The sequence below is a fragment of the Orcinus orca genome, chromosome 11 (assembly GCF_937001465.1).
Source record: "Orcinus orca chromosome 11, mOrcOrc1.1, whole genome shotgun sequence".
Classification (NCBI taxonomy): Eukaryota; Metazoa; Chordata; class Mammalia; order Artiodactyla; family Delphinidae; genus Orcinus; species Orcinus orca.
In genome coordinates, this window is record NC_064569.1 from 8270036 (window position 1) to 8296209 (window position 26174).

Sequence of the window (26174 nt, forward strand, 5' to 3'; positions counted from 1 at the left end):
ATAGAAGCAACCTAAGTGTCCATCAACAGACGAATGGATAAAGGAGATGTGGTACATATATTCAGTAGAATATTACTCAGCCATAAAAAAAGAATGAAATTCTGCCATTTGCAACAATATGGATGGACCTGGAGAGTATTATGTTTAGTGAAATAAATCAAAGACAAATATCACATGATATCACTTGTATGTGGAATCTAAAAGTTAAAATGAATATGTATAACAAAACAGAAACACACTCAGATATAGAGAAGAAATTAGTGGTTACCAGTGGGCGGGGGAGGGGCAAGATAGGGATATTGGATTAAGAAATACAAACTGCTATGTATAAAATTAGTAAGCAACAAGGATATGTTGTACAGCACAGGAAAATATAGCCATTACTTTGTAGTAACTTTCAATGAAATGTAATCTATAAAAACATTGAATCACTATTTTGTACACTTGAAAAATAATATAATATTGTAAATCAACTATACTTCAACTTTTTTTTTTTTTCTTTTTGCGGTGTGTGGACCTCTCACCGTTGCGGCCTCTCCCGTTGCGGAGCACAGGCTCCGTATGCGCAGGCTCAGCGGCCATGGCTCACGGGCCCAGCCGCTCCGCGGCATGCGGGATCCTCCCGGACCGGGGCACGAACCCGTGTTCCCTGCGTCGGCAGGCGGACTCTCAACCACTGCGCCACCAGGGAAGCCCAACTATACTTCAATTTTAAAAAATGGAAGAAAACCGCAATTCTCCACCCCCTTCTAGTAAAGGTTAAAGAAACCAGTTCAAATGAGCACAAACAGGGCTGCTCCAAGCCCCACCAATAAAGCTCTACTGTATGACTTTTTTCATAGCATTTATGATGATCTGAAATTGTCTTGCTCTTTTCTTTCTTTTCTTCTTTGCTATCTGTGTTCACTGCTCTCCACTAGAACATAAGCTCAATAAGAGCACAACTCTTGTGTGTTTCGTTCACCACCTGATCCCCAGAAAATAGGATAGTGCTTGGGACATACACAGTGATCAATAGATATATGTTCAAATAACTGATTGGTTAATTGTCCCTGAACTGTAAGTTTTACAGTGATTTTAATAGGACACCTTGTATCCCAATATACTGTGATGTGAATACTCAGTTGATCAGTTCACGTTCCTTGATCACAGATCACACCATACTCATTCCAACTTCCCTAACTTTGTTTCAGATGCGTGCCCTCCCTGATAAATATTCCCCTTTCCTCTCTCTTCTTATGCAATCTTCGCCTTTCTGTCAAATCTTAAGTCTTATCTATTCCATTTGAGTATTATTTGACTTTCTTACTTACAGGGATTTTGTATGCACATGCATGATAAACGTCTCAGTGTTGTGAATGTGGTCTAACACAATTTTCCCCTTCATTTTATCTACTCTTTTGTAACCAAAAGCTCTGCCAAAGTTGTTGTCTGATAGTTATACATTTAGTTTATTCACTTTTAATAAAGCTCATTCCACTTTTCAGTCCACAGCTTTAAGCTTTCTGAAAATGAAAATATTAATTAGGCATTTTTTCCATGACAGGAAATTCTAGCCTTTCCCAAAGATAAACAGTATTTGATATGTGTGTAGAAGTCTAGAAAGTCAGAAGTGAACCAACAATTTGAATTCAGAGAACTGAGAGAGGGAACAGGATATCACTGATAAATGCACCTAAGGGTTAGCTTAAAGGTGATGTACGGTAAAAGGTCTATAAAAAGATATCGCTAACTGCAAAATGTTGACGTCCTTTATATTTTTTTCAGTTTAGAGACATTATTATAACACTCATACTAGTCAACATCATTTCCTTTTTGTCTTTCTTTTTTACACATCCTCTAGCCATCATTATATATTGATCAGTCTTATCCACCGTGCTATGCATTTCACTAATTTCCTTTGTTTTTGTATCTATACCTTGTCATTGTGATCCTAGTGTCTTTTACTGGTTCTTCGGCTATAAATATAGAAAACGGAGTCTGGGTAATACCTAAATTTGAAAGACGTCATAGTACAGTGGAAGGAACTTGGAAACTGGGTAGATGGTGAGGCTTCTTGCAAAAAGCGTGATCATAGAAAATTCCCAAGATTCCCTAAATTGCTTTCTGCCTGTGTAATATTCCAATAAGTGCCCATTTTACATATACTCATTCATTCATTCCTTCACCAAATTTCTACTGGGTGGTAACTGTATGTCAGTCATTGTTTTAGAGCCATGGAATACATTCCTGTGGGTATACATGACAAAAATGTTATATATATATATGTACACACACACACACACACACACACACACACCCTCACATATATGCAATGGAAAAGAGTGAAGCAAGAAAGAGGGACAAAAATGTGGCCTGGGGTGGGGTGGGGTGGGGTGGAAAGTTGTTCTAAATACTAAGAGGCAAAGGTTAAGTACCTAAAGTCTAAGACCCCGTGCTCCATAAGGACTAGTGCCACGACTTCTCCATGAATACTTCTATTAATTGCAGTGTCCGACACATAATTAAATTAATGAGATATTTGCTTTAAAATAAGAGATAACTTATGTAACACTCAACCTCTACAATATTAAACAGAGGTTTTTATTCCAAATTCAAACTCATCAGGATATTTGGAATAAAGACTTCTTCAGCTATACTTTCCTAAGCTAAGAAAAGAGGGAGCGATAAAATACGCAAGTAGAAATAAAATGTCAATGATAGGCCTGATAGGGTGATTGAGAGATAGCTGGAAGAGCCTCTGGATTTCGGAAAAGAGAAAAGAAAACTTTGTTGTATCTATCGTTTTCTCCTGCAGTTCTCTGCTTAATTTTTGCTGAGTAACTCAGCTTGTATTTATGGGGTAGGTGGAGAGAGGAAGCAGAATTAAGACTCGTGTTATCAGGCCCTCCTTTGACCCTGACAGCCTCTGTACTTACCCAGCATATTTCTAACACCACAAAGTCACGCTTGATGGATACAAATAAAGGCAAATATACTTTTATGAAGCATAGATCCAGCCACAAGACACTCAGCTTATGGTTAAAGTTATCAAAGATCCAAAAGCCATTCCTGGAAATTTCCTTTCAAGTGAAAACGTTACTGAAAGGCAATACAGCAGGACAGTAACCTTGTATTATTTCACTTTATTAGATTGTTTTCCTTTGATGCCTAAACCTAAGCCATATAAATCCTGCCTCATGTGGAGTTCTCAGCTTTTTTAAAACTTTGATTTGCAGGGACTAAAGAGTATAATATAATTTGAATATCCTTGACTCATGACTTAAAATGTCAGCTTGTTCAGTTTTTCAACTTAATGCAATCAAATAAATGGATGGATGAATTACTCTAAAAAAAACCCTTTGATTTGCAAAACATGCAAGAATTTGGATGAATTCTAGGTCATAATTAGACCTTCTAACACAAGACCATGAAACATCTAATATAGCTCATCTTAGATCAAATTATATTAGACTCTTACACCACAATGAGCTAGACTCTATATCTGTTGATGTGTTATCCGTGAGTTTTCATCAGAAATAAGTTCATTTAAACAACATGATTTAGACTCTGCCAAGGTTACGATGAAGCATGAACTTCTGTTCTTTGAAAGGATATACACGATGGAACCGTCAGAGTGGAAGTTAAGGAAACAGGAAACAAATGCCATATCTACTCGTTTACCACAAGTTATTATTTTTGTGTTTTGGTGCTCAAGGTCCATGTATATCTGAGCAGCTATTAAAGGGCTTCCTGGAAAGAAACAAAAAACAAAAAATCATGTGCCCCAACTCATACGTCTCCACCTTACCAGAGAGAGGAGGGTCACAGACGGGTAGACATTGAAATCATAAGGGTGGACACTACATTTTGCAAAGTCATTGAATGCTGAGTTCACTTTCATTCCAAGGGAAGCCATGCAGGATGAAGATGGATACGTCACCTTAAATATTAAAACTCAAAAACCAGCTCTCACTTCAGGTAAGAATGCCCAAGAGGCAGCAATTTGGAAATTAACTGTTGAAATGGATTCACCCTAGTTTCCTTTTTTCTACTAGTGATAGCATACATAGTGTTGTTTTATTTTCCTGAATGACCTTCTTTCCCTACATCATTTGAGTGGTATGTACATGGGCTACATATGTTATTTAGAATATAAACAACAAATGATACAAGCAGCGCACATTACATTAAGGCTTATAGATTTAAATGCTGGAGGGAATAGAAATCTAAGTGATAAGAGGAGAAAATGTTTGAAAACTCCACTTTCTAAGATGTCAGCAAGTGGGTGTGATTCCACAGTTGTGGCTTATAAACACCATTATTTAGAGGAGTGAGCACAAAATAAAACAAAGACAAACACAAACACAGAAGACCTTAGCTGCTAGTTACATTTTGACTCAGAGAGAAGTCCGGTGGGAGTGGGGATGGAGTGGGTTGTGTTTACTGCTGGTGATTACCAAGGGAGCAAAGGCAAGATGGGCCCGAGAAGCTGTTTATATCACTTGGATAATCCTGAGAGGGCAGGGGATGGGGGTGAAGCTGTCCCCCAAAACTATGCCATACTGCCTGCCGCCTAACATCTTCATTGTATGTCCACAGGTGACCCTGCTTCCTCCTCTTTGTGGCGTGTGATGGCTTTGATTCTGCTGATCTTGAGCATGGGGATAGCTGCTGGGCTGGTGGCTCTGGGGATTATGTGTAAGTATTGACTTAGTGCCAATGACTTGATCTGAGGAAGGCAATACGTAAGTGTCCTGGTGTATGCCATGAAGCTTAACCGTCACTATCTATTCGTCGCTACTGCAATTATCCTATACATAGCTGCCAGGATATTCTCAATAAAGGAGAACTCTGAACTCTACCTTTTGATTAAAATTCCTTTTAGGTTTTTAAAATTAATTAAAAATGATTGTTTAAGAATTTTAAGCTGGTCTTTAAGATCTTCCTCAGTATAGATCCACACTACTTTTTGAAACGTTCTTTTTTTCCTCCCTATTCTGTGCGTCTTAAGATCCAGCCAACGTGGAGTTTTCTGTTTCACAAATAAATCCTATGTCCCCCTGCCTGAGATTTTGCTGATTCTGTCCCCGCTTCTTAAAATGTCTTCCTTCCCATTTTTTAAGATGAATGTATTTACTTCCACTGAGACAATTCATATCCCACCTAATTGATAAATATTTTTTCTTCCTATACATCTAAAAGCCCTCCAACGTCACGTTATCATCTGTATAATTGTTGCTTGTTCAGATACTTGTTTATTTTTTCATAAGATATTTTAGAACTTTTCATCCACTACTTTGATTTACCTGAATATCACAGTACTTCGAGCACAACAAATCAATACTTTTTTGTTTTGTTTTGTTTTGGTTTTTGCCACGCCACAGGGCATGTAGGCTCTTACTTCCCCAACCAGGGATCGAACCCGTGCCCCCTGAAGTGGGATCACGGAGTCTTAACCAGTGGACCACCAGGGAAGTCCTCAATATGTTTTTTTTTTTTTTTTTAAGTTTGCGGTACGCGGGGCTCTCACCGCTGCGGCCTCTCCCATTGCGGGGCACAGGCTCCGGACGCGCAGGCTCAGCGGCCATGGCTCACGGGCCCAGCTGCTCCGCGGCATGTGGGATCTTCCCGGCCCGGGGCACGAACCCGCGTCCCCTGCATCGGCAGGCGGACTCTCAACCACTGCGCCACCAGGGAAGCCCTCAATATGTATTTTTTAAGTGAATGGATATTCTGGCATTACATAGAAAACATAATAGCAGAGATCATTCACCTCTGTGAAATGTGCTTAGAAATCTGTGTTCAAAGAAAGGTCAAAACAGCTGTTTTGGGCATGCGATTAGATTACGGCATGTTCTTACTTGTGGTCATCTCCTTCAGATAGTTCACCTATCGTTTTGGAGAACTCTCGGTTGTCATTCTGCCTGGCACAATGTTTTCTTTATAACCCCTTTACCCTGGTCCCCTTTCAGCACTCTTTTACTCATAATGTATCTAGTAAACACTTCATAGATTGACAACTCTGCTGAACGTAAAGTTCATTGAGAGGACTTTTTTTTTTTTTGCATCACTCCTTATTATCCTAATTACAAATTATGATCTAATTTTTACATCTAGCTGTCACGCAGCAAAAGTACCTGCAAGCTGAGAATGAACATCTCTCAGGAACTCTGAAACAATTAGCGAGGAAGTTCTGCCAAGATTTACTACAACAATCAGGACAAAAGGAAAGTAAGTATGATTTGCTAGTCTCTTCATCTCCCCTAACTCTGGAGTATTTTTGTGATGCTATCTGTCAGGAATCTTGAGATCTTCAGGAAACATTGAATATGAGGAAAAAGTAAGCCCATCCTTTCAGAATGAAAGGGATCCTATGCTTGGATTCTCCTTAAGGCCATAAATGCAGCCCATGTGACATAAACTGGAGATATTATGGAGACAGTTGCTATGGATTCTTCAGGCACAACTTGACATGGAAAGACAGTAAGAAGTATTGTGCTGATGTAAATGCTACTCTTCTGAAGATCACCAGGGAGGACACGCTGGTAAGAATATTTCTATGTCAAATATTTTGGAGTCATAAGGAGAGAAATCTCAAATGAAACACTTGCCTTTTTTTTTTTTTTACATTTTTATGTCTTGCAGTTTGTGCTAATCTCAGAACCTTATTAAGCTCAGTAAAAATTACATTTGAGAGTAGAAAGTGCTGAAATAGAACGAATGAAACTTTGAGTTCTGGTCTTACCTCTGCAACAAGAGTTAAGATAATTTCTTGGCTTCCTTAACTCTGTTTATTAATTCAAAACAGGATCTGAAAGGATAAAGAAACTCAATATGATTGGAAAATATAAATATCAGTGTTATCCCAACATTACATGCCTTCTCAGTTTTTGCTAAATTGTTGACACTTTGAACGAACCATGAGGCAAACTCTATCTTTTCATAGGCCCTCCCAGATGTAGTTTGGGGCACAATCTTATTTGCACAACACACAGGATTTCAGTCGAAAATTTTTTATTAAACATGTCTCTTCTTTTATATTTCCCTTTTTGACAGCTTCTAACAAAAGCTCTCTTTTCAAGCAATGTACATTTACATCCACTACTGCACTCTCTCTATATTATTGAATGTAGCTTTGCTTTTTCATAAATCCTGGGAGCAAGCCAGGAACCAAGCTTTGGAGTCTCCCTTCTACCCAATAACAGTTTGTCAAAACATATATTTTTAAAAAGGCAGAAATTATTTATTGTACTTATCCTACAATTTCTAATATAGTAATTATTCACATTTTTGCATATTAAAATAAATGCAAATATAAATTGGAATAGAAGATCAGGATTCGGGCTCTATGCAGACAGAAATTCAATAGAATTCAAATATTCAGGCAAGCCATTTTCTACAGAACTGCTATAGGTAATCAGCAAAATTGACTTGTACCTTACTGAGAGCTGAAGTAACCAGTAGTGGACCGGACATGAGGAAATCAGCCCAGCGATGTTCACGCTCATTTGGGTGTCCTGTTATTCTAACTTGCTGTACCATATACTTTTTTTGTGGCTCAGACTCATAGAGAAGAGATTCAGATAAATTAACTTCTTTCAAATCAGGCAAAATAAGAGAGTACCTGCTTTGAAATCTCAATTCTATTACAAAGAGATTAATTGGAGACTAAACAAGTCTTGAATCTTATTACTCTAGACTGATATCAGGTTGGAGATGAACAGCTAAAAGAGGAAGTAATGTAATTTTTGAGAAATAAAAAATAGTTAAATTTCAGGTAGACTGTATCTGTCTGGTCCTATAGTGAAATATACAATATGGATGTACTTTAAAAAAAAAAAACCATAAATTAACAGAAAGGTGACAGGTAGATCAAGCTTTAAGAACATCTCTTATGGAATGCCATTTTGTGTCTCACATGTCTGCCAAGATGCTCAAGTCATTTTTTATTTGCCAAGAATGTGTCCTCACTTGTTTTTTCCGGGAGGTATGCGAGTACGTGAACATTTGACCTCTTTTTAATTCTGTTACCCATAGATAGATTGATTGACTGATTTATTCATCCATTAATTCAACAGATATGTGCTGGAACTATTCCAGGACCTGAACCTATGCGTTAATAAAACCTACAAAAATTCCTAAATTCATGGAACTTTATTCCAGTTGGAGCAATAGGCAAAGAACAAAATAAACAAGTATAGTATATAGTATAGTAAATAGTGATAATGTCAAAGTAGGAAAAAGTAGATGCACGTCATTTGTAAATCCCTTTGAGAAAGACATCGTATAACTCTCTCTTACCCAGTCAACTAAAATAAATGAATATTCCTGTATGCAAGATTCTGTAGGCAAGCTAAGCAATGAAACCAAAGCGAGTAGAGCTTAATTCTCGGGAATATAAAGTTTCATCAACAATGTATTTCTTTTCGTTTTCCTTCTCTAGCTGTTTACCACTTATTTCATTTAAGAGCCGTATTTGATACTTTATTTGGGATTCTAACCTTCAATTGATGGAAGATAAACGCATAGGGATATTAGAATATTATCTATCTTGCTTACAGTTTTCCCTGTATCCTGCAAGTATTTTTATGCAAAAACAAGTGAACTTGGAACAATTCTAAATATCAAATATAATTAATTAGTATTAATATAGACATATAATCCACTTTTTATGTCCAGCGTCTTATCATGAAGCTTTGCCTTTATGCCGTTACAAGAACTGTAGAAACACCCTGACCATTACATTTACTTGTGTTTGCAATAGCAATACATCAGTAGCAGGACTGGATTAATTCGTTGGGTTGGATTGTCCCGCCAGAAACCCAGTGACGTCTGGATGTGGGAAGACGGCTCAGTTCCCTCCAAAAATTTGTAAGTTATTGGATGCTCAGAATACAAGGCACAACTAGGAATTTTGAGTCCTGAGGTCTTCTACCCTCTTGAGTACAGGTTACTTAAAAGTTGGGAGGTGGCTCTGTGTTTTACTGTGTGTTACATAAGCATTGGCTGAGTCACTTACACCATAATCCTAACAAGAGAGCACTTGTAATAAGATTCTACTTTCCTACTCTCCCATTCCTCTGCTTTTTATCTAAGTCGCAATCCACCTCTATTCCTGATACTTTTTTCCCATTCATTTCTACCCTTAACTTCACCACTGGAATATTTTATGTATGTAGTTTTGTTTTATTTTGTTTTGTTAGCTTGATCTGATTCTCTTCACATATTTTCAGAACAAAATGATCATCCTCATTATTTTATGGTTGAAAGTGATTACTTTGAGGCTTCTTTTGACTTTTCAGTATCATTTTACCTTGTCTTTTACCTTAGGGGTATCCAAGAATCAGGCACATTATCAGTCACAAGGTGATTCTAATGTTCATGTCAAAAGGGAGCCCCAGACCTCAGCTAGAAAGAACCAGACCAGAATCGGCCCCAGTTTGAGCTCGTGCCATTTGTCTGTAGCCTTCCACAGACAATCCAGGCAAAGGGACCAATTACATTGTGTTACTTAATATGGTTTTCCAATCTCTAATTACCTTTTGTTAATCTTGTGCAATGTCTCTCCAGTTAAAATTTAAACTTATAACTAAAAATTTATACAATCTGATCATTACTTAAAGTTCTAATTAATTTATTCAACAGATATTTATTAAGAATTTACTATGGGTAGGAGTCAAGAATATTATGAGTACAAGCAAGCTTCTTCATAGGCCTGGGTTTTATTCTTATCATTTGTTGCCTCATTCACAATAGTGCAGGCATGCTGGTGATCCCTCTGTTCTTTCAATGAATCAAACATGATTTGAGGTCTTAGGGCTTTTTGCACTTGCTCTTCCCTTCTAGAAAGCTCTGCCTCCAGAACTCTATGAAGGACTCCCCCTCATCACTCACGTCTGTTTAATCATCACTTCCTCAATGAGACCAGCTTTAATTACCCAAACTAACCTAGCCTCCCTCCACCACATGCACTTGAGTCTATCATATCACACTGTCTGTTTCATCATGACTCTTACCACTCTATGAAATTTTCTACTTATTTGTTGGCTTCTTACCAACTTTCTCTCATTATAATGTAAGTTCCCCAGTAGAAAGGACCTTGTCTTTGTTTACCACTCTATCATCAGCACATAAAACAACTTTGGCTCGTAGTAGATATCCCATAGATATTTGCAAATGAATGAATAAATATACATTCTTTGTCCTCTTGTCATAGCACTGTAGCAGGAAATATAACAAGCAATTACAGTACAGTCTTGTATCCAGCTGCCCTATAACATAAATCCTCATTTCAAAAATTTTTAATCAACTTATTTTTCCTTGAGCTCATTTCCAACCTGTGCAGCTACTTGTCCTACAGGGCTCCTCTCTGTTTATCTAAATCCTACCCTTCCTTCAAGGCAGAACTAAAGTATGATCTTCCATGAAAAGAGGAAAAGGTAAAGCCTTTCTCATTATTTCAGATACCTATCCATCTTTTCCTCTGGGCTCCTACTGTACCTACTGTTCACGTCTGCTTAATCTTATGCCATATTAAATTGCTACTGAGCTATTCAAATGTACATACTTTATACTCCCAAGCAGATTGAAGTTTCTCAATGATCTGAATGTTGCTTTTTAATTTTTTGCCTCATACTTCTTATCTCCACTTTATGCAACAAAATACTATACACAGAGTTTGATTGTTGATTGTTTATTTAGCTTTCAAAGGAACTCATTCTACCTTTTCCATTCACAGGTTCAAGCTTTCTGGAACTGCAACAGAAAATATGAATTGTGCTTATTTTCATAATGGGAAAATTCACCCTACCTTCTGTGAGAACAAACATTATTTAATGTGTGAAAGGAAGGCAGGCATGGCAAAGGTGGACCAACTACTTTAATGCAAAGACATGCACAGCATGTCACAGATAAATGCTCGGTGGTACAATAAGAGATCTGGATGAAGGAATCACTAGCCATAGAATTGCTTATTTTTCCCTTATTCCCCTTAGAGTGATCTTTACATTATCTTTCCTACCAACACCACTTAGTTCCTTCTTTATATAACCCTTTATACTGAGGAATAACTTAGTGCCTTCTTTATACATCCAGAAACCAGTCTATGAGCTGATTATTTCCCAATGGTTCCATTAATTAATTTCCATTAATTTTCATTCTTCTTGTCTTCCATTCCTAATTATCTCAACATGCTACGATTCACTGCATCTTCAGACATAAACATATACATTTTACATTGAAACAAGAAAGGTTAGCGCTTAAATGACTTAAGCTGTGTAAAATATCTAAGTCTGAGACTATGCAAAATATCTAAGTTTGAAAGACAGCATAAAGTAGTGGAAAGTATACTAAACTTGGAGTCAGTAGAATAATTTCGATGGTATGATCACTCAAGTACAACCATGGCTCAATCATGTTGCCTCTTAACTTCCATTTTCTAGTATTTAAAATAGGATAACACCTGTCTTATATACCTCACAGTTCCACAACCTAAAATAAAAACTTCAAAGTATTAATTATATCAGAAACTCCATGAAAGCAAACCCCATGACTTTCTTATTTTCTATTCTATGCCAGCAAGCACAGCTCCTGGTTCATAGGAAACAGAAAAATATTTGCTTCTCTTTGTGTGAGACAGTTCATTAGGAAGCACAGCAATCAGTAAAACACTACACAGATATAATTTCTATTCCAAGCCCCCCTATGGTCAGACTCAAGAGCAGTAATTTTCTGTCCAAGAGAAGGAAAATAAAGTTTGCAAGAAAACTGACGGGGTTTGAAAATGAGTAAATGCTTTTTAACAAGTTGCACAGGCTAGTGGAACAGCAAGCAAAAATGCTTTATATAGTTCTTTTCCTGACAGCTCTGTGTTTGGCTTTTGCTGAGTAACTCATGCAGTATTTATAGATATGTGGAGAGGCACCCTTTAACAGGATAATAGGCAAAAATTTCATTTCTTTTCACAGCTTCCCCGAAGGTACTCTTTCTCCTTAAATCCGTGGCAATAAAATTTATGAACATAATTCTCAAACACCTCAACTGAGGTGCTTGTTAAAACATGCAGATGTTCAGGGGCTTCCCTGGTGGCGCAGTGGTTGAGAGTCCGCCTGCCGATGCAGGGGACACGGGTTCGTGCCCCGGTCCGGAAGATCCCACATGCCGCGGAGCGGCTGGGCCCGTGAGCCATGGCCACTGAGCCTGCGCGTCCGGAGCCTGTGCTCTGCAACGGGAGAGGCCACAACAGTGAGAGGCCCGCGTACCACAAAAAAACCCCCCCAAAAAACATGCAGATGTTCAAACACAAATACTTATGGTACTCAGTGGGAAGGCTGAGAAGACAGAGTCCTATGTTTTTAATAAGCACCCTGACTTGCTTCTGATACAAGTATCCTTTAATACATTTCGAGAAATGTTACTTTGGAACTTACTCCTTATCTGGCTTTTGGTAAATTGCTTAGTCTCTTTAAAACTCAGTTTCTTCACCTATGAAATGAGTTTAATATTATTACCTTACTCATAAAGTAATTGTGAGGATTATTTAATATAATTATGTAAGGCATTGAGCAGAGTACCAAGCATATAATTAATACTCAATGAATATGTATAACTTTTATAGCTTTGTGCACTGACACCCAAAGACACTTGAATCTATTTTGTTTTAGACTATCAATAAACAAGCAGATTTGGCAGGGGAGGGGTGGCAAGAGGGGGCACTGAGGAAAAATAATAGAAATACTATATAGATTCTGCTTCCACTTCAAATGTGTTGAGATCTTGGCTTTGGGGGTATAATGCCATTATTTTCCTGTTTTTACTTGTTTATTTGGAGAAACCAAATTGGAACTAATAATTCAGAAAACTGTCCAAAATTCAGCCATAGCTCTGAAATTTAGTGTTTTATCTCCCCCAAATGGAAAAGCATACATTTTATATCACTATTCATGACTGAATTTTAAAGAATAATATTGTAGTGGATGGCAAAAGTGCAATTAAAAAATGTAAACCAATCAAACTGTACCTACAAAGATTCTTTTTTTCCGATACTCATATCAAAAGCATCTTATACATAAAATCAGAATAGCATAGACTTTAGTAGCACAGGGAAGTGAACTTGGGAAAATAGTTTGTCTTCTCCATGCCTCAATTTGCAATTTTGTTACAACATACTAATAATAGTAACTATGTCACAGAGCTATTTTGAGATTCAAAATAATTCATGTAAAAGGCCTTTGAAACGGTGCTTGGAATATAATGAACAATAAATAAGATAGTATGATTAAAAACATTAAACATCATACAAGTAACATACTAATCTCTGGCTGGGAGAGCCCAATGTTTCCCCCAAAGAAATTCATCAGAGAGCATACTATATTGGGGAGACCTAGATCTTTCTGAGCATTACATTTAGTGCTGATAAAATTTGAGAGCCCCTGGAAATTAATGGCAACCACTGAATTTCGGTTCCTGCATTCTTCCTGACGTTGCTCTTAATGCATATTTGTTGTGCTTGTTGTTTCTTCCTCTTCTTCACCTCGATAGAAATCATTTCAATGTAAAGGCTATAGGGAGTTAAGTCACATTATTTTCTCTGTCAGCATCTCAGGTCACTTAAAAATCATATGACATATTTGGAGAATTTGCTGGATATTCTCCATTTGCCTCTTGAGATCCTCTTGGCCCCATCCTATGTCTTGGGAGGCAGAACTCCAAGGTACAGCAATATCTGGGCAAACTTGGCCTCTGGCTTCCAGTTAATTCCTCTGTTGGGAGGTACTAGCAGTGATCAGGGGGGTGAAAGGGGAGAACGGTCCGGGTGTTTATGCCACTGGCTGTCGCCTACCACACCCTGGTTTGGCAAAGGCTTCATGTTCTGTATCTTAGGCCATGGCCCTTTCAGATAGGTCACAAAGTTCCAATAATTACCCTCCCCTTAACCCTTCAGGCCTGGGTGTGATAATCGTTCCCCAATGCATATTTCACAACCCCTTTCTGGTTTCCTTAATCCTTCCCCAATCTTTATAAAACCGTCTTTGTTAATGCCCTCAGATGCCCCCCTGAGTGCGCCGTTTGTTTTCTTCTGTTACAGGGATCAATGGTTGATCCAGTGAGACACTGCGACCAAAAAGAATTTTGCAGATTGTTGGGATTTGCAGACTGTAAATTACTGAGACACTACTTTTGGCCGTAAGGACAAATGGCCAATATATGAATGATGATTAAAGTATCAAATTTCTCAATACCAATGCTGTAGTCACAGGATGTGGCAGAAACAGCCCTCTATCCACTAAATAATTCATGCTTCCCTTCTAGAGTGAAATTATTATAGAAAGTTTGCTAGCCAGGCAAAAACTAGGCTTATCAGGACCAAACTGCAGATCCAAACAGGGCACTATTAGTGGATGTGAATGTCATACATGATAATTCAAGGTTACGGCTTTTAAGAAGCAGATGTGGATATGCCATCTTCTCCTTTTCTTTCCATTGGCTAGAAGTATGACATTCCAACCACCCACAACATAGAAGGAGCGGGGTTGCATTTGGAGGAAAACTATCCACTAACCAGTATTACTGGAGCTAAAATGTTACGTGAGCGAGAAATAAACTTTGTGTTACATGACTGATATTTTGAGGTTTACTTGTCACAGCAACTGCATCACCCCAAATAATACAGTGTGTAAATTAATTTGAGGGATGAAATCCCTTCCCAGTTTTCTTGTTTAAGGATGTACAGTGATCTACAACTCCTTCCACGCTGGTTGGCCCAATGTGAGCTATCCTCGTATCTTTACCATCAGGGTCATTCCCACACTTCACATCCTAAACCAAATGTAAGCTCATTCTCTGCACTTCTGGCCCTTTCATTTTAACAGTAATCCAGTGCTATCACCTTCAACATCTGCTACATTGTAGAAACCAGAGCAATAACCTATTCTATTATTGGCCATTTTGAGTTCAGTTTCTTTCTCACTTCCTTTTTTACCAAGTTATGCTTTGGCTTAAACTTCTACTTTCTGGATGAAGATGCATCTATTCTATTCCTTAAACTCAAACATATTTCCCCACTGGTGTGAAAAGGTAGCTAATTTCAGTTCTTCCATTAATCTGCTCCTGACTACAAAAGGAGTTATTTGTTTCAGCTTCTCATGTGGACCCTTACCTATCAAAGCACCTCAGACATGCAGGAGGAAGAAACATACACCTCTCTTCAGTGGGATAATCCAACACCAAACCCTTACCAGAAACATCTGTCTTCCACCAAAAATTCAGGTAACCAGTTCTACTTATTTAGACCAAGACCTTGTGGTTTATGGGTTTTCTTTTTTCCTGTTCTATGAGGAGCCCAAGGTGATTTTTCTAATCTGAGATAACCCACTTAAGAATAGTATAATATGCATAATATGATGCATAATATTGCATAATATGCAATAGTATTATAATATGCATAATATTAAAAATGAAATGAAATGGAGGAGAAGGAAAAAGGAAAAAGGAAAAGAGAAATGGACTTGACAAATATGTATTACATTGGTTTTCTCTCTCTCTCTCTCTCTCTCCTCTCGCTGGAAAGACAAAGAATTCCTGGATTTGGAAAATAAGTGAAAGAAATCATATATTTTGTGTAATTTTAGTTCCCACGTAAAAACACCCTGCACATTATCTGATAAATACTAAGAAGTAAAAGAGAAAACGTAGGTTGAAAAAACTGGCAAACACTCATCCGCCTGGATCAGTTCTATCTTTATAATTTAATATTCGTATTAGTCTCCTATTGTTTAGGTAATATATTACCACAGACTCAGGGGCTTAATACAACAGAAATTTATTTTCTTATAGTTCTAGAGATCAGAAGTCCAAAACGGGTTCCACTGGGCTGAAACCAAGGAGTCATGGGGCTACCTTCCCTAGAGAGGCTCTAGGGGGCAACCCATGCCCTGTCTTCTCCAGTCTCTAGAGCTGCATTTCTTGCTTTCCTTAGCTTGTGGCTCCTTTTCCATCTTCAAAAGACAGTAGCACATTTTCAAATGTCTCTCTGCTTCCTCCTTCATATGGCAGTCTGTCCCTCTAATCTAAATCTCACTTATAAGTGCCCAGGTAAAACAGGATAATCTCCCCATCCCAAGATCCTTAACTTAATTATACCTTTAAAATCTCCTTTTCCATGTAAGGTAACACTTACTGGTTCCAGAGATTAGGACATAGGCATTTCGGGCAAAGCTGTTATTCAGCCTACGACATTATCCGAAAATAAATTTTATACATTTTTCTGTAACTAGCATTAAGAATATAACAAATCACACATTGATTTTCCTTTCCTGAATAGTTGCAAAATTACCTTAAAAAATTGTCCTCATCCAAAATCGTACGTTTAAAGGGAAATACCTTTGAACCAATCATGCTCAAGTGACACTGACAGGAGATGAGATTGGAGACAGCCTCTTGGCTCTCAAAAACTAAAGCCTGCTGCCTGGCTTGCCATCATCTCTCAAAGATTGTTGGAAGAGAATACACCTAACTAGTTACTAAGTTTGTGGTGTTATATAAGGATAAGAGAAGTATACTATTAAAACTGTTCAATTTGGCATTTTTCCAAATCCAGTGTATTCCAAGTTATGACTTGCATTTCCAAGAGTTTGAGTTCACCTTTTCTTGTTACACAGAGTTACAAGGCCTCGGTGATTCTCTAGAAGGAATGTCTAATGTTAACTCCTTAGTCTACTCAGTGTAGTCCTATCCTGACCCACCTCTTTCCTCTACTTTCTCTAATTCAACTTCATTGTCTCTATTCCTTGTTTAGGAACATGGTGTCTTGTGACGGTGGTTTTATGTATCTTCTGCATAGGCTCATTAGCAACCTCCATTTTCTTGGGTGTCAAGTGTAAGTACAAAAGGATATCTTCAAAGTAATCTATAGATAGGTTACATACTTCATGTAGTGTTATATACAATTATATGTACGTATGTCGTGGAACTGGAACTTCGTAATTTATAAATGGATAGACAAATCAATTAGAAACATCTAAATGACATAAATGATATAAGATAATGGCTTCCTTATTTAAGTTATGGGACATTTATTTGATATAACTCTCAAGCACTCGGAGGCTAATGATAACTTTTAATGTTCAATTGCATGTTGTTTAACTCAAATCTAATACCGTAGGTCTGTTGGGGAAAATGATGCAAATAATTGCTTATATCATGACTCAATTTATGAATCATGTTAGTATGCCAAAGCTTGCAATTTGTAAGTTTTCAGTATAGGCTCTTCCTTTTCTAATATACATTTGTTCTAAATTTGACTTATATGATTATTTTAATATGTCTTTCACTTTATATTTGATGAGGTACCAGTTAGTATGTTTGAGGTAAATGTGAGAACTTTGTTTGAGCCAATATTTAACCACATTTCTTTATTCATTTTAGTCCAAACTGGAGACATGTTTCTATATCTAGCAAATGAATTTTTTATAAAATGTAACAATTACAGAACTGCAGGTTCCAGAAACAGGACTAAGACCCTTTATTATCACTCATGCTAGCACTGAGAAATATGCTTAGCAAGACAGAGAGGAAGGCTATTGTCTGGATAATTCTTATTTCTTGTATACCTTGGCAAATCATTTTTCTGTCTAGGAGGAATTAGCTGGCAAAGGAGAATTAGGAGTTCTGAAATGAAGAAGAGAAGAGTACAAGGTTTGCTTCCACAAAGTACAGGAAACTTGACCTTGTTCATGTTAGCTATGATCTTATTTTCCTGGTGGTTCAGAGAGGAATGTTTTAATAATTTCTAGGCTCTCAAGAAGTAATTGTTACCTTGTCTATCTCCTCAAATAAAATTTCACAGCCCAACATAAATGTCAGAACTTCCCTTATCTCACCTTATCTTCCCTCTGTACTTTATTAAAATAAACATAAATAGTATATATAATATACTATATATATATAAAATACTAGTCCATTTTTAAAAGAAATTCACAATTAAATATGTTTATCAAACATATATACTGGAAGCAGATTTGCAGAGTTGGAAAAGAACTACCATATAAGTCAATTAACATATAATAATCCAGTGTTTTCTGTAAAAACTGGGGACTCTTAATGAAATATTGCCAAGTTCCATTCTAACTGCAAGAATACATATTTAACTGACATTGCAAATATCAAAAGATATGGTCCAGGTATCCATTCTGTATAACAAGTTTCAGTGTTATTTTATAAATATTAACTACTTAGGGTAAAAAGATGAAAGAAACTTGAAGTACAGAGAACAGTTTCAATTTAAAGCAAAATAACTGAAGGTGCAACATCTTGAAACAATGTTGTCAAGTGAATGGAATGTAGAATTTGTTTTATACATAAAAATAAATCTATAGTCTCCAATCATCAGTTATTATATAGCCAAAAAGCACATAGTACATACTAAGGATGTTGATAAAGTCATACTGTACACTTTTATGTCCTCAAAAATCTTGCTCTCTGATGGGCACATAATTTTGTTTTCTTCTCTGTTTAGTTTATGAAATCTGTCAAGATCAACCATGACAATCATGTTCTTAACAAACTCTGGGTTATCTTAAACTGAATGAATTAATTTTGATCTAGAAATCCCACTTCTGGAAAGTTTTCCTATTGATAAAACTGCACATGTAGCAATAGGAAGAAAAACAAAAAAGACTGAAAAAAATGCAATTGCCTATCAGTAAGGGACGACTTAATTAAAAAATGATACCTTCACACTATGGGATACCAAGAAGCCAGAAGAAGGAGAAGAAGGAGGAAGTGGAGATGAAGGTGGAGGAGGGGCAGGGGAAGGCATTAAAGGAAGGATGTGTGGCTTCCCTGGTTGCACAGTGGTTGAGAGTCCGCCTGCCGATGCAGGGGACACGGGTTCGTGCCCCGGTCCGGGAGGATCCCACGTGCCGCAGAGCAGCTAGGCCTGTGAGCCATGGCCGCTGAGCCTGCGTGTCCGGAGCCTGTGCTCTGCAACAGGAGAGGTCACAAGAGTGAGAGGCCCACGTACTGCATAAAAAAAAAAAAGGAAGGATGTTTATTACAAAAGTGTGTGGAAAGACCAGGTTCCAACAGGCAACTCTTCCTCTCCATGTAAGTGTCCTTTCACGACACAATTTCTCTCTTGGATCAGGAAGCACCGATGTGTACACAAGACACCTTGGTACTTGGGAGCCCAAAATGAAGTCTTGCTTGGGAATTTATGTCTTGCTGACCACGTGACATATTCCTGAGAGGTAACTAGCCTCAACAGCAGAGCCTTCTCAGGGTCTCTTTGTAACCAGGGACAAATCGTCAATCGTATGTCATCAATGAACAATGCTGACAAGATAGTATAATCTGGCCCCCCAAATCCTCATACCCATGATAACAAAGCTACACTATTAATCTGTATGTTTCATGCCTTGTCCGGAGATCAGTGTCATGTAGGAATTTTAAAAACACTGCTCATGCTGATTCCAGGCCAGCCCAAATTAATTCTCATGGCACAATAAGGACCACATATGTAAGACTAGAAACCCAATGAAAAAAATTACAAAGGATATAATTATACACTTCATTGAAAAGAAGACACAACTGACCGTTATTTATACATGTGTGAAAAGAGTTTCAACATCAAACATAAAAAGATACATGCAAATTCAAATGAAATTGAGAGAACATTTGTATGAGATAATAGAAGATATACATTAGTGTCTCTCCCCTCTACTCTGCTGTGACAAGAGCACTAGGAACATCTCTCGTTCTAATAATTGTCTTTGACCAGCTCCCTGACACAGGGATCCTGAAACGCTTGTAAATTCCTAAGTGATAAGAACACTAGGAATATCTTTTGTTCTGATGAGGTGACTGTGGATGGACTCCTGTATGGGGGCTGGTCACCAGCAAGACCACACCATGATTAGAAGCTTGGAATTATCAGCTCCACCCCCCCATCCTCCAGAGAGGGGAGAGGAGCTGGAAATGGCATTAACAATTGATCGTGCATGGGACTTCCCTGGTGGCACAGTGGTTGAGAATCTGCCTGCCAATGCAGGGCACACGGGTTCGAGCCCCGGTCTGGGAAGATCCCACATGCCGCGGAGCAACTAAGCCCGTGTGCCACAACTACTGAGCCTGCGCTCTAGAGCCCCGAGCCACAACTACTGAAGCCCATACGCCACAACTACTGAAGCCTGCGTGCCTAGAGCCTACGCTCCGCAACAAGAGAAGCCACCGCAATGAGAAGCCTGCGCACCGCAATGAAGAGAAGCCCCCGCTCGCCGCAACTAGAGAAAGCCCATGCGCAGCAACGAAGACCCAACGCGGCCAAAAATAAATAAATAAAATAAATTTATAAAAAAGAAAAACAATTGATCATGCTTATGTAAGGAAACCTCCATAAAATCCCAATAGTGTGGAGTCAGAGAACTTCCAGGTTCGTAAACACATCCACACTGGGAGGGTGACACACCCAACTCCAACTCCATGGGGACAGAAGCTCTTGAGCTCAGGACCCTCCCAGCCCTCTCCCAATGTATCTCTTGACCTGGGTGTTCATCTGTACCCTTTATCATACCCTTTAAAAAACTGGTAACTCATTTCCCTATCAGTGAGCTGCCTTAGCAAATTAATTGAAGCCAGGAGGGAGTCATGGGAACCTCCAATTTGTACCCAAATCAAACAGAAGTTGTGGAAACCTGGGGACCTACTACTTGCACTGGCATCTGAAGGGGGGAGCAATCTTTGGGACTGAGCCCTTGACCTGTGGGATTGTTACTTTCTCTAAGAAGATAGTGTCAGATTGAATTAAATTATAGGACACTGAGCTGGTGTTGTAGAGAAGGGCGAGGGTGGTGGTGGTGGAGAAACCATACATTTGGTGACAAGAAGTGTCAGAAAAGTCAAGATGATTCACAGGAGAAAGGCTTATAGAAGGAAAAACTGAGTTTTTCCTATACAGTTTGCATCGGCACACATGGAAGGTAATTTGGAAATATCTAATACAATTTAAATGCACAAAACTTTGACCCATCAACGTATCTTACAAATATACTTACACATATGTGAAATTATGTATAACTAAGGTCCTTTATTACAGTACTTCAGTAATATCAAAAGATTACAAATAGTCTAAAATAGAGAATTATTAAAATAAATCATGACCTATCCATACAGTAGAATGCTATATAACAAAAGAATGAAAAAGCTCTTTATGTACTAACACAGTATTATGTCCAAAATATATTTTAAGTGTTAAAATAAAAAGTGAAAAACCATGTAAAAAGATTGTTACCATTTGTGTAAAGGGGAAGGAGGAGATTTTATATCCATTTGCATGCAAAGTTCAAAATATCTCTGGAAGAATAAAAAAGAAATTGGCAAACCTGACTACTTTGGGAGACTGGAATTGGGTGAATAAGGAAACAGGAATGGCAAAGAGCCTTGTTGTTGTGCATTCTTTGTAGGTTTTAATCACAAATATAATCAGTAATGTGTAGTTCTCTTTAGTCTATGTTGAAGGTTTACTTTGTTATATGTCAGTATTTTATCAGGAATGGTTGTTATTATTTAAAGTGTTCCAGGTGTCCACTACTGCAATGAAGCAGGAAGAAAAACTCATCCAACAGGACAGAGCACTGCTCAATTTCACACAATGGAAGAGAAACCATGGCCTGCAGATGAAATATTGCCAAATGTTGATGCAGAAGTCTTTCAGTTCAGGTAATTGATACAAAATCAGTCTCCACTGTGTGGATACACGTGTATACACCAATTCCTCAAAACAACAACAATAACAACAAAAAACCAGTGGCATACATTTTATTCTTTGTCAAATTATAGTCAGGATTTCATAATAGGAGAGACATACTTTTGATCTACACTTCAGTTCAATCTCATATATATACATATATATATATCAATAGTATGTGGAAAATACTGAGGTTCCACGAAATACAGATAAGGAAAATATACAGTCAAATGTCAAAATGGAATGTGTGAGATTAGTAGGTAAGATTAAACAACAAAAAAAGCAACATTTTGTGTTTTATCCAATCATTCAAATTTACGCGTATCTTTAATTAGAGCTCCAAATGCCTCAATTTATTTAGTTTAGATCTTGCTTTAGATTCAAATGTAGATATCTCTTGAAGCAGAAGATTCATTTTGAAAATCAGGGACTTACAAAAATTATAACAATGCAGGGTTCAGCTCATTTTTAAAAATTCTATTAAGTGACTTTGGTTTTATCTTTTTCATCCCTTACAGGCATTTTAAACCTGTCTATTTCTACTTGTTAATAGTGTGTCAAGTACTCTACGGTTACTTAACTGGTGTTTAATAATACTAATACATAAAATTTAGAGAATTAAATTCCCTGTAGTGGATAGCATCTTAGTAATTGTCAATAAGAGAGGTCAAAAACCTACCATAGCTCCTTCTAATTGAAATTTTGTCAAGTAAATGTTTAAAAACATCAATGTTTTTCAATATAGCAGACTACTGAAAGCATGAGTTAGGCCCACCTCTGAGCCATCAACCTTAAATCAGTGACGATATCCATTTTGGAGACTTGCAAATCCAGCATGTTGTCAACCTTTCAACTGTCACTTCAACACTACTTATGCTATGACTTTAACAATATTCAGGATACTGACTAGAGTGTATTTCAAACAAAGGATATCGAAGAGCCTTAAATAACTTGACATCTGTGCCATGGAAACTGATAATGAACCATTTTTGACCTTAAGTAGAAGGCTTTTCTCTAATGACTAGTGATCTGGCAGTGTCTTTCCCTCTATAAAACTGTGCCAGAAACACTTGGTCAAATTCCTGCTCTTTGGTTCCCCTTTTATACATTTGAGCATCCTTCTTTTGTGAATACATTCTTTCTTAACACAGGTTCTGTAAAACTGGTTAAACACTGTGGCTTATTTCTTAGTTATATCAAAGTCCTAAAATAAACATATTGGTCAGTTGTGTTTTTGTTCACTTTTCCTCACCCACAAATTTTAAAACCATTCCTCAAGGTGCATGGTTTGTTCTCTCCATTCTGTGTGAAAATTTTTCATGTTTAACTCTCAGAATGTAAACATCAACTTGAGGCTTATTACGCTACTCACCTAATTAATTGAGAATGTACTTATTATTATGCTTGGTACATTCCCATTTAAATTGGGTCAATAAGATTAAAAGACATGAAACAATAAGCAAACAAATGAAGATTATAAATGATGTAAAGTTAAAAGGAGGAAAGATTTCTAAAAATAGAATAATCAGATCAATTATAGAGGAGGAACAATTTGGGAATAGATATTCTCAAATTAATTTTATCTTAAACTAATTCTTAGAGACCTACTGCACTTGGAAATAATTGTATAAATCTTACTGTATTCAGCCTCAAAGCAGCTGAAATTGGTAAGTACTGCATCATATGAACCATTGGGTTAGAGTCCAGCTTTACTGGGAGTGACACAAGGGTTCTTTTGAGAAGATATGCTACTAATATTTTTACAATAACTTTAATAAAATGTTTATATTTGAAGCCCATAACTGCAGCCCTTGTCCAGACAACTGGATTCGCAATGGAGAAAGTTGTTACCGTGTCTTTGAAAGCTGGACAATTTGGCACACCAGTAGAGAGGATTGTTTGAAGCAGGGATCTAAGCTTCTACAAATAGACAGCAAAGAAGAAATGGTAAACACTGTTTTATGGTTTCACATCATTCTGAAAATACCATATTACCCATTAAAAGAAAAGACTAGTTCTCATAAGACAGAATTCCTTGATACTCTATAACAATGGTAGATTTGTTGAAAAAAAGGTTTAACACACAAAGTAAGAATTAGCATGGCTTAGTTTCCTTTTAACTGGAGAAACAAAAAACGAGATGGTTATTCAAAAATCAAGGAGAATATGTTAGTTCTATGTCCTTTGTTAATCAAAAAGGGGAAAGGGTAAGAGAAATACCGTTTTGTAACATGGTAACCCACTCCAAGATATGCATACATTATAAGTGTATGTATGTTTTAAATGTCTTATTTTCAATGCTGTAGGGAAGTATAATAAGCTATAACAATTTTGTAATTATTAAGAAAAGTAGAAGTATAAAAAGTGAGGTGTTGTCATGAAATGGAGAGATTTATGAAAATAAGCATTTGCTAAATGAAAAGTTTAATTGACCTTAAATCTAGTTTACTAACATCTTAACAAGCAAACAGTAAGATGTTTCCCTGAAATCATTCTACCCATAAATTATGTGCGAAGTAGAAGACATAGTTACACATTTCTGAATTTATTAAAAATGTGTGCCTACTGTATTCAGTAACTAGTCAAAATTCCTTTTTGTAAGAGTAACAGTAGAACAATTTGTTAAGGTTATGTAATAAACCAAGGCAACTTGGACTAACTTATTACAATTATGGGTTCACATTATTTTTTCTGTGCAAATTTATTGACAAAAGTTAGAAATAATTCTTCTCACAAAATATGCCTACAGTTAAGTTGCTTTTGGAATCTTCTAAACTGTTTCTTACATTGAAATATCCTGGGAAAGTCATATACTATATGCCAAATTCTGAATCTGTTAAAACTATTTTGATACCAGATGCCTACTTTTTCCATAGTCCTTAACACCACATTGATCATTTAGCAATAGGGAAAAAGGTATCCTTTCTTTTAAAAATCCTCTCTCTCTCTCTCTATTTCCAGCTCTCAAATTCTAATTATTTCTGTGGAAACAAAATACCACACTTTATATTTCATAGTCATTTATTGGGGTTTTTCTGGTAGTACCCCCTACCCCATCCTCAGTTCACTGTTCTTGTTTCTTATAGGACTTTATCACTGGCAGCCTGAGGAAGATCAAAAGAAACTATGATTACTGGGTGGGACTGTCTCAGGATGGGTCCAGCCAACCTTGGCTTTGGCAAGACGGCTCCTCTCCTTCCCCTGATCTGTAAGTCTCTGAGGGAAACATTCCACGAAGAATTAGACACAGGGGGGAAATCAAAAGTTCATTTTATTTTATACCTTACATTTCCTCCAGAAGACATAACCAGCATGATAATTTCACAGGCTTCTGATTAGAATCAAAGCCAAGATAATTTAAGAATGGCTACATGACTTCTAAATTTTCTCTGTCTCAGCCCCACTGCCATTACACCGTAGCACATTTACATCAAAATTCGAGTCTGAATGAACAATACTATGTGATTATCACATACATTTCCTTTGTATCTTTTAAAGGCTAGAGTGCTAAGGGCAAGAGACTATAGTAATTATTAGGCAATTTCCATAGTAAGCTTTCAGAAAGAGCTAGGGAGGCTGGTCAGCAGTGCCTTCGTATTTTGAGAATTAAGAATCAGAAAAGAGATTCCAAATTAGAGCCTATCCTTTTGTATTCAAGCTTTTTTTTTTTTAAAGTGCTGCTTGTTGAAGTAATATTTACATACTTTATTGAGAGAAAATAGTTCTGTTATTGAAGAAGAAGGGTAAAACTACCGCGAGGGTGACAGATTAAAACAAAAGGAAAAGCTGTACATCTCTCATTTTATTGCCCAGAGGACATTCCCCTAAGCCCAACACCTAACCTCAGATACACTGACTTGCGTCTCCAGGTCACCAATACAGGGACCCCAATCAACTAACCAGGTCTGTGGATACCTCAGAAACAACGGCCTTTCTTCCGCTGACTGCAGCACTTGGAAATATTTCATCTGTGAGAAATACACGTTAAGATCTTCTACCTGAAAGAAAGTTTGCTTGAAGTGATTGCTCCATTATGGTAATACCTGCAACAGATCATTGGAAAACCTGTAACAATGAGTTTAAGAGTCAGCGCAGAAGTAAACCAGTGCAAGGGTTGTGAAACCAGCTACCCGAGACACAAAACCTATCTTGCATTTACACTTGGTAATATTCCTCAACATTTTCCAGATGTTCCTTTGACATTGTTCAAATTAATTACCGAGAATAAAATTGGTTTAGAGCAACAGAGGACAAAACCCTAAAGAGTGGAAAACAAGCTGAAGAAAAATCATTTCTATTTGTCATTTTTTTTCTTCCTCTCTCTCTCTCTTTTTAACTTAGAGTGACTGTGAACTCGACAGAAAAATCTATAAGTCACTGGGGAGATGATGCAGTTTTAGCTGACTGATACTGTTTTTAATAAATGAATAAATGTGATCTTTTAAACTCA

The 26174-nt window shown here is 37.3% G+C and overlaps 2 protein-coding genes across 2 annotated transcripts; both read left to right on the forward strand.

The window, feature by feature from the left end:
- The first annotated feature begins 3803 nt into the window (after nucleotides 1-3803).
- On the forward strand, nucleotides 3804-12003 carry CLEC1B (C-type lectin domain family 1 member B). Its single transcript, XM_004281154.4, has 6 exons — nucleotides 3804-3960; nucleotides 4582-4680; nucleotides 6100-6213; nucleotides 6376-6527; nucleotides 8747-8853; nucleotides 10721-12003. Exons 1-6 carry the CDS (start codon nucleotides 3897-3899, stop codon nucleotides 10863-10865), a joined length of 681 nt encoding a protein of 226 aa, XP_004281202.1. The 5' UTR covers nucleotides 3804-3896; the 3' UTR covers nucleotides 10866-12003.
- Nucleotides 12004-14627: 2624 nt separating this feature from the next.
- CLEC9A (C-type lectin domain containing 9A) lies at nucleotides 14628-26174 on the forward strand. The gene is made up of 6 exons (XM_004281176.3): nucleotides 14628-15249; nucleotides 16778-16858; nucleotides 21550-21696; nucleotides 23520-23671; nucleotides 24811-24932; nucleotides 25594-26174. Exons 1-6 carry the CDS (start codon nucleotides 15126-15128, stop codon nucleotides 25724-25726), a joined length of 759 nt encoding a protein of 252 aa, XP_004281224.2. The 5' UTR covers nucleotides 14628-15125; the 3' UTR covers nucleotides 25727-26174.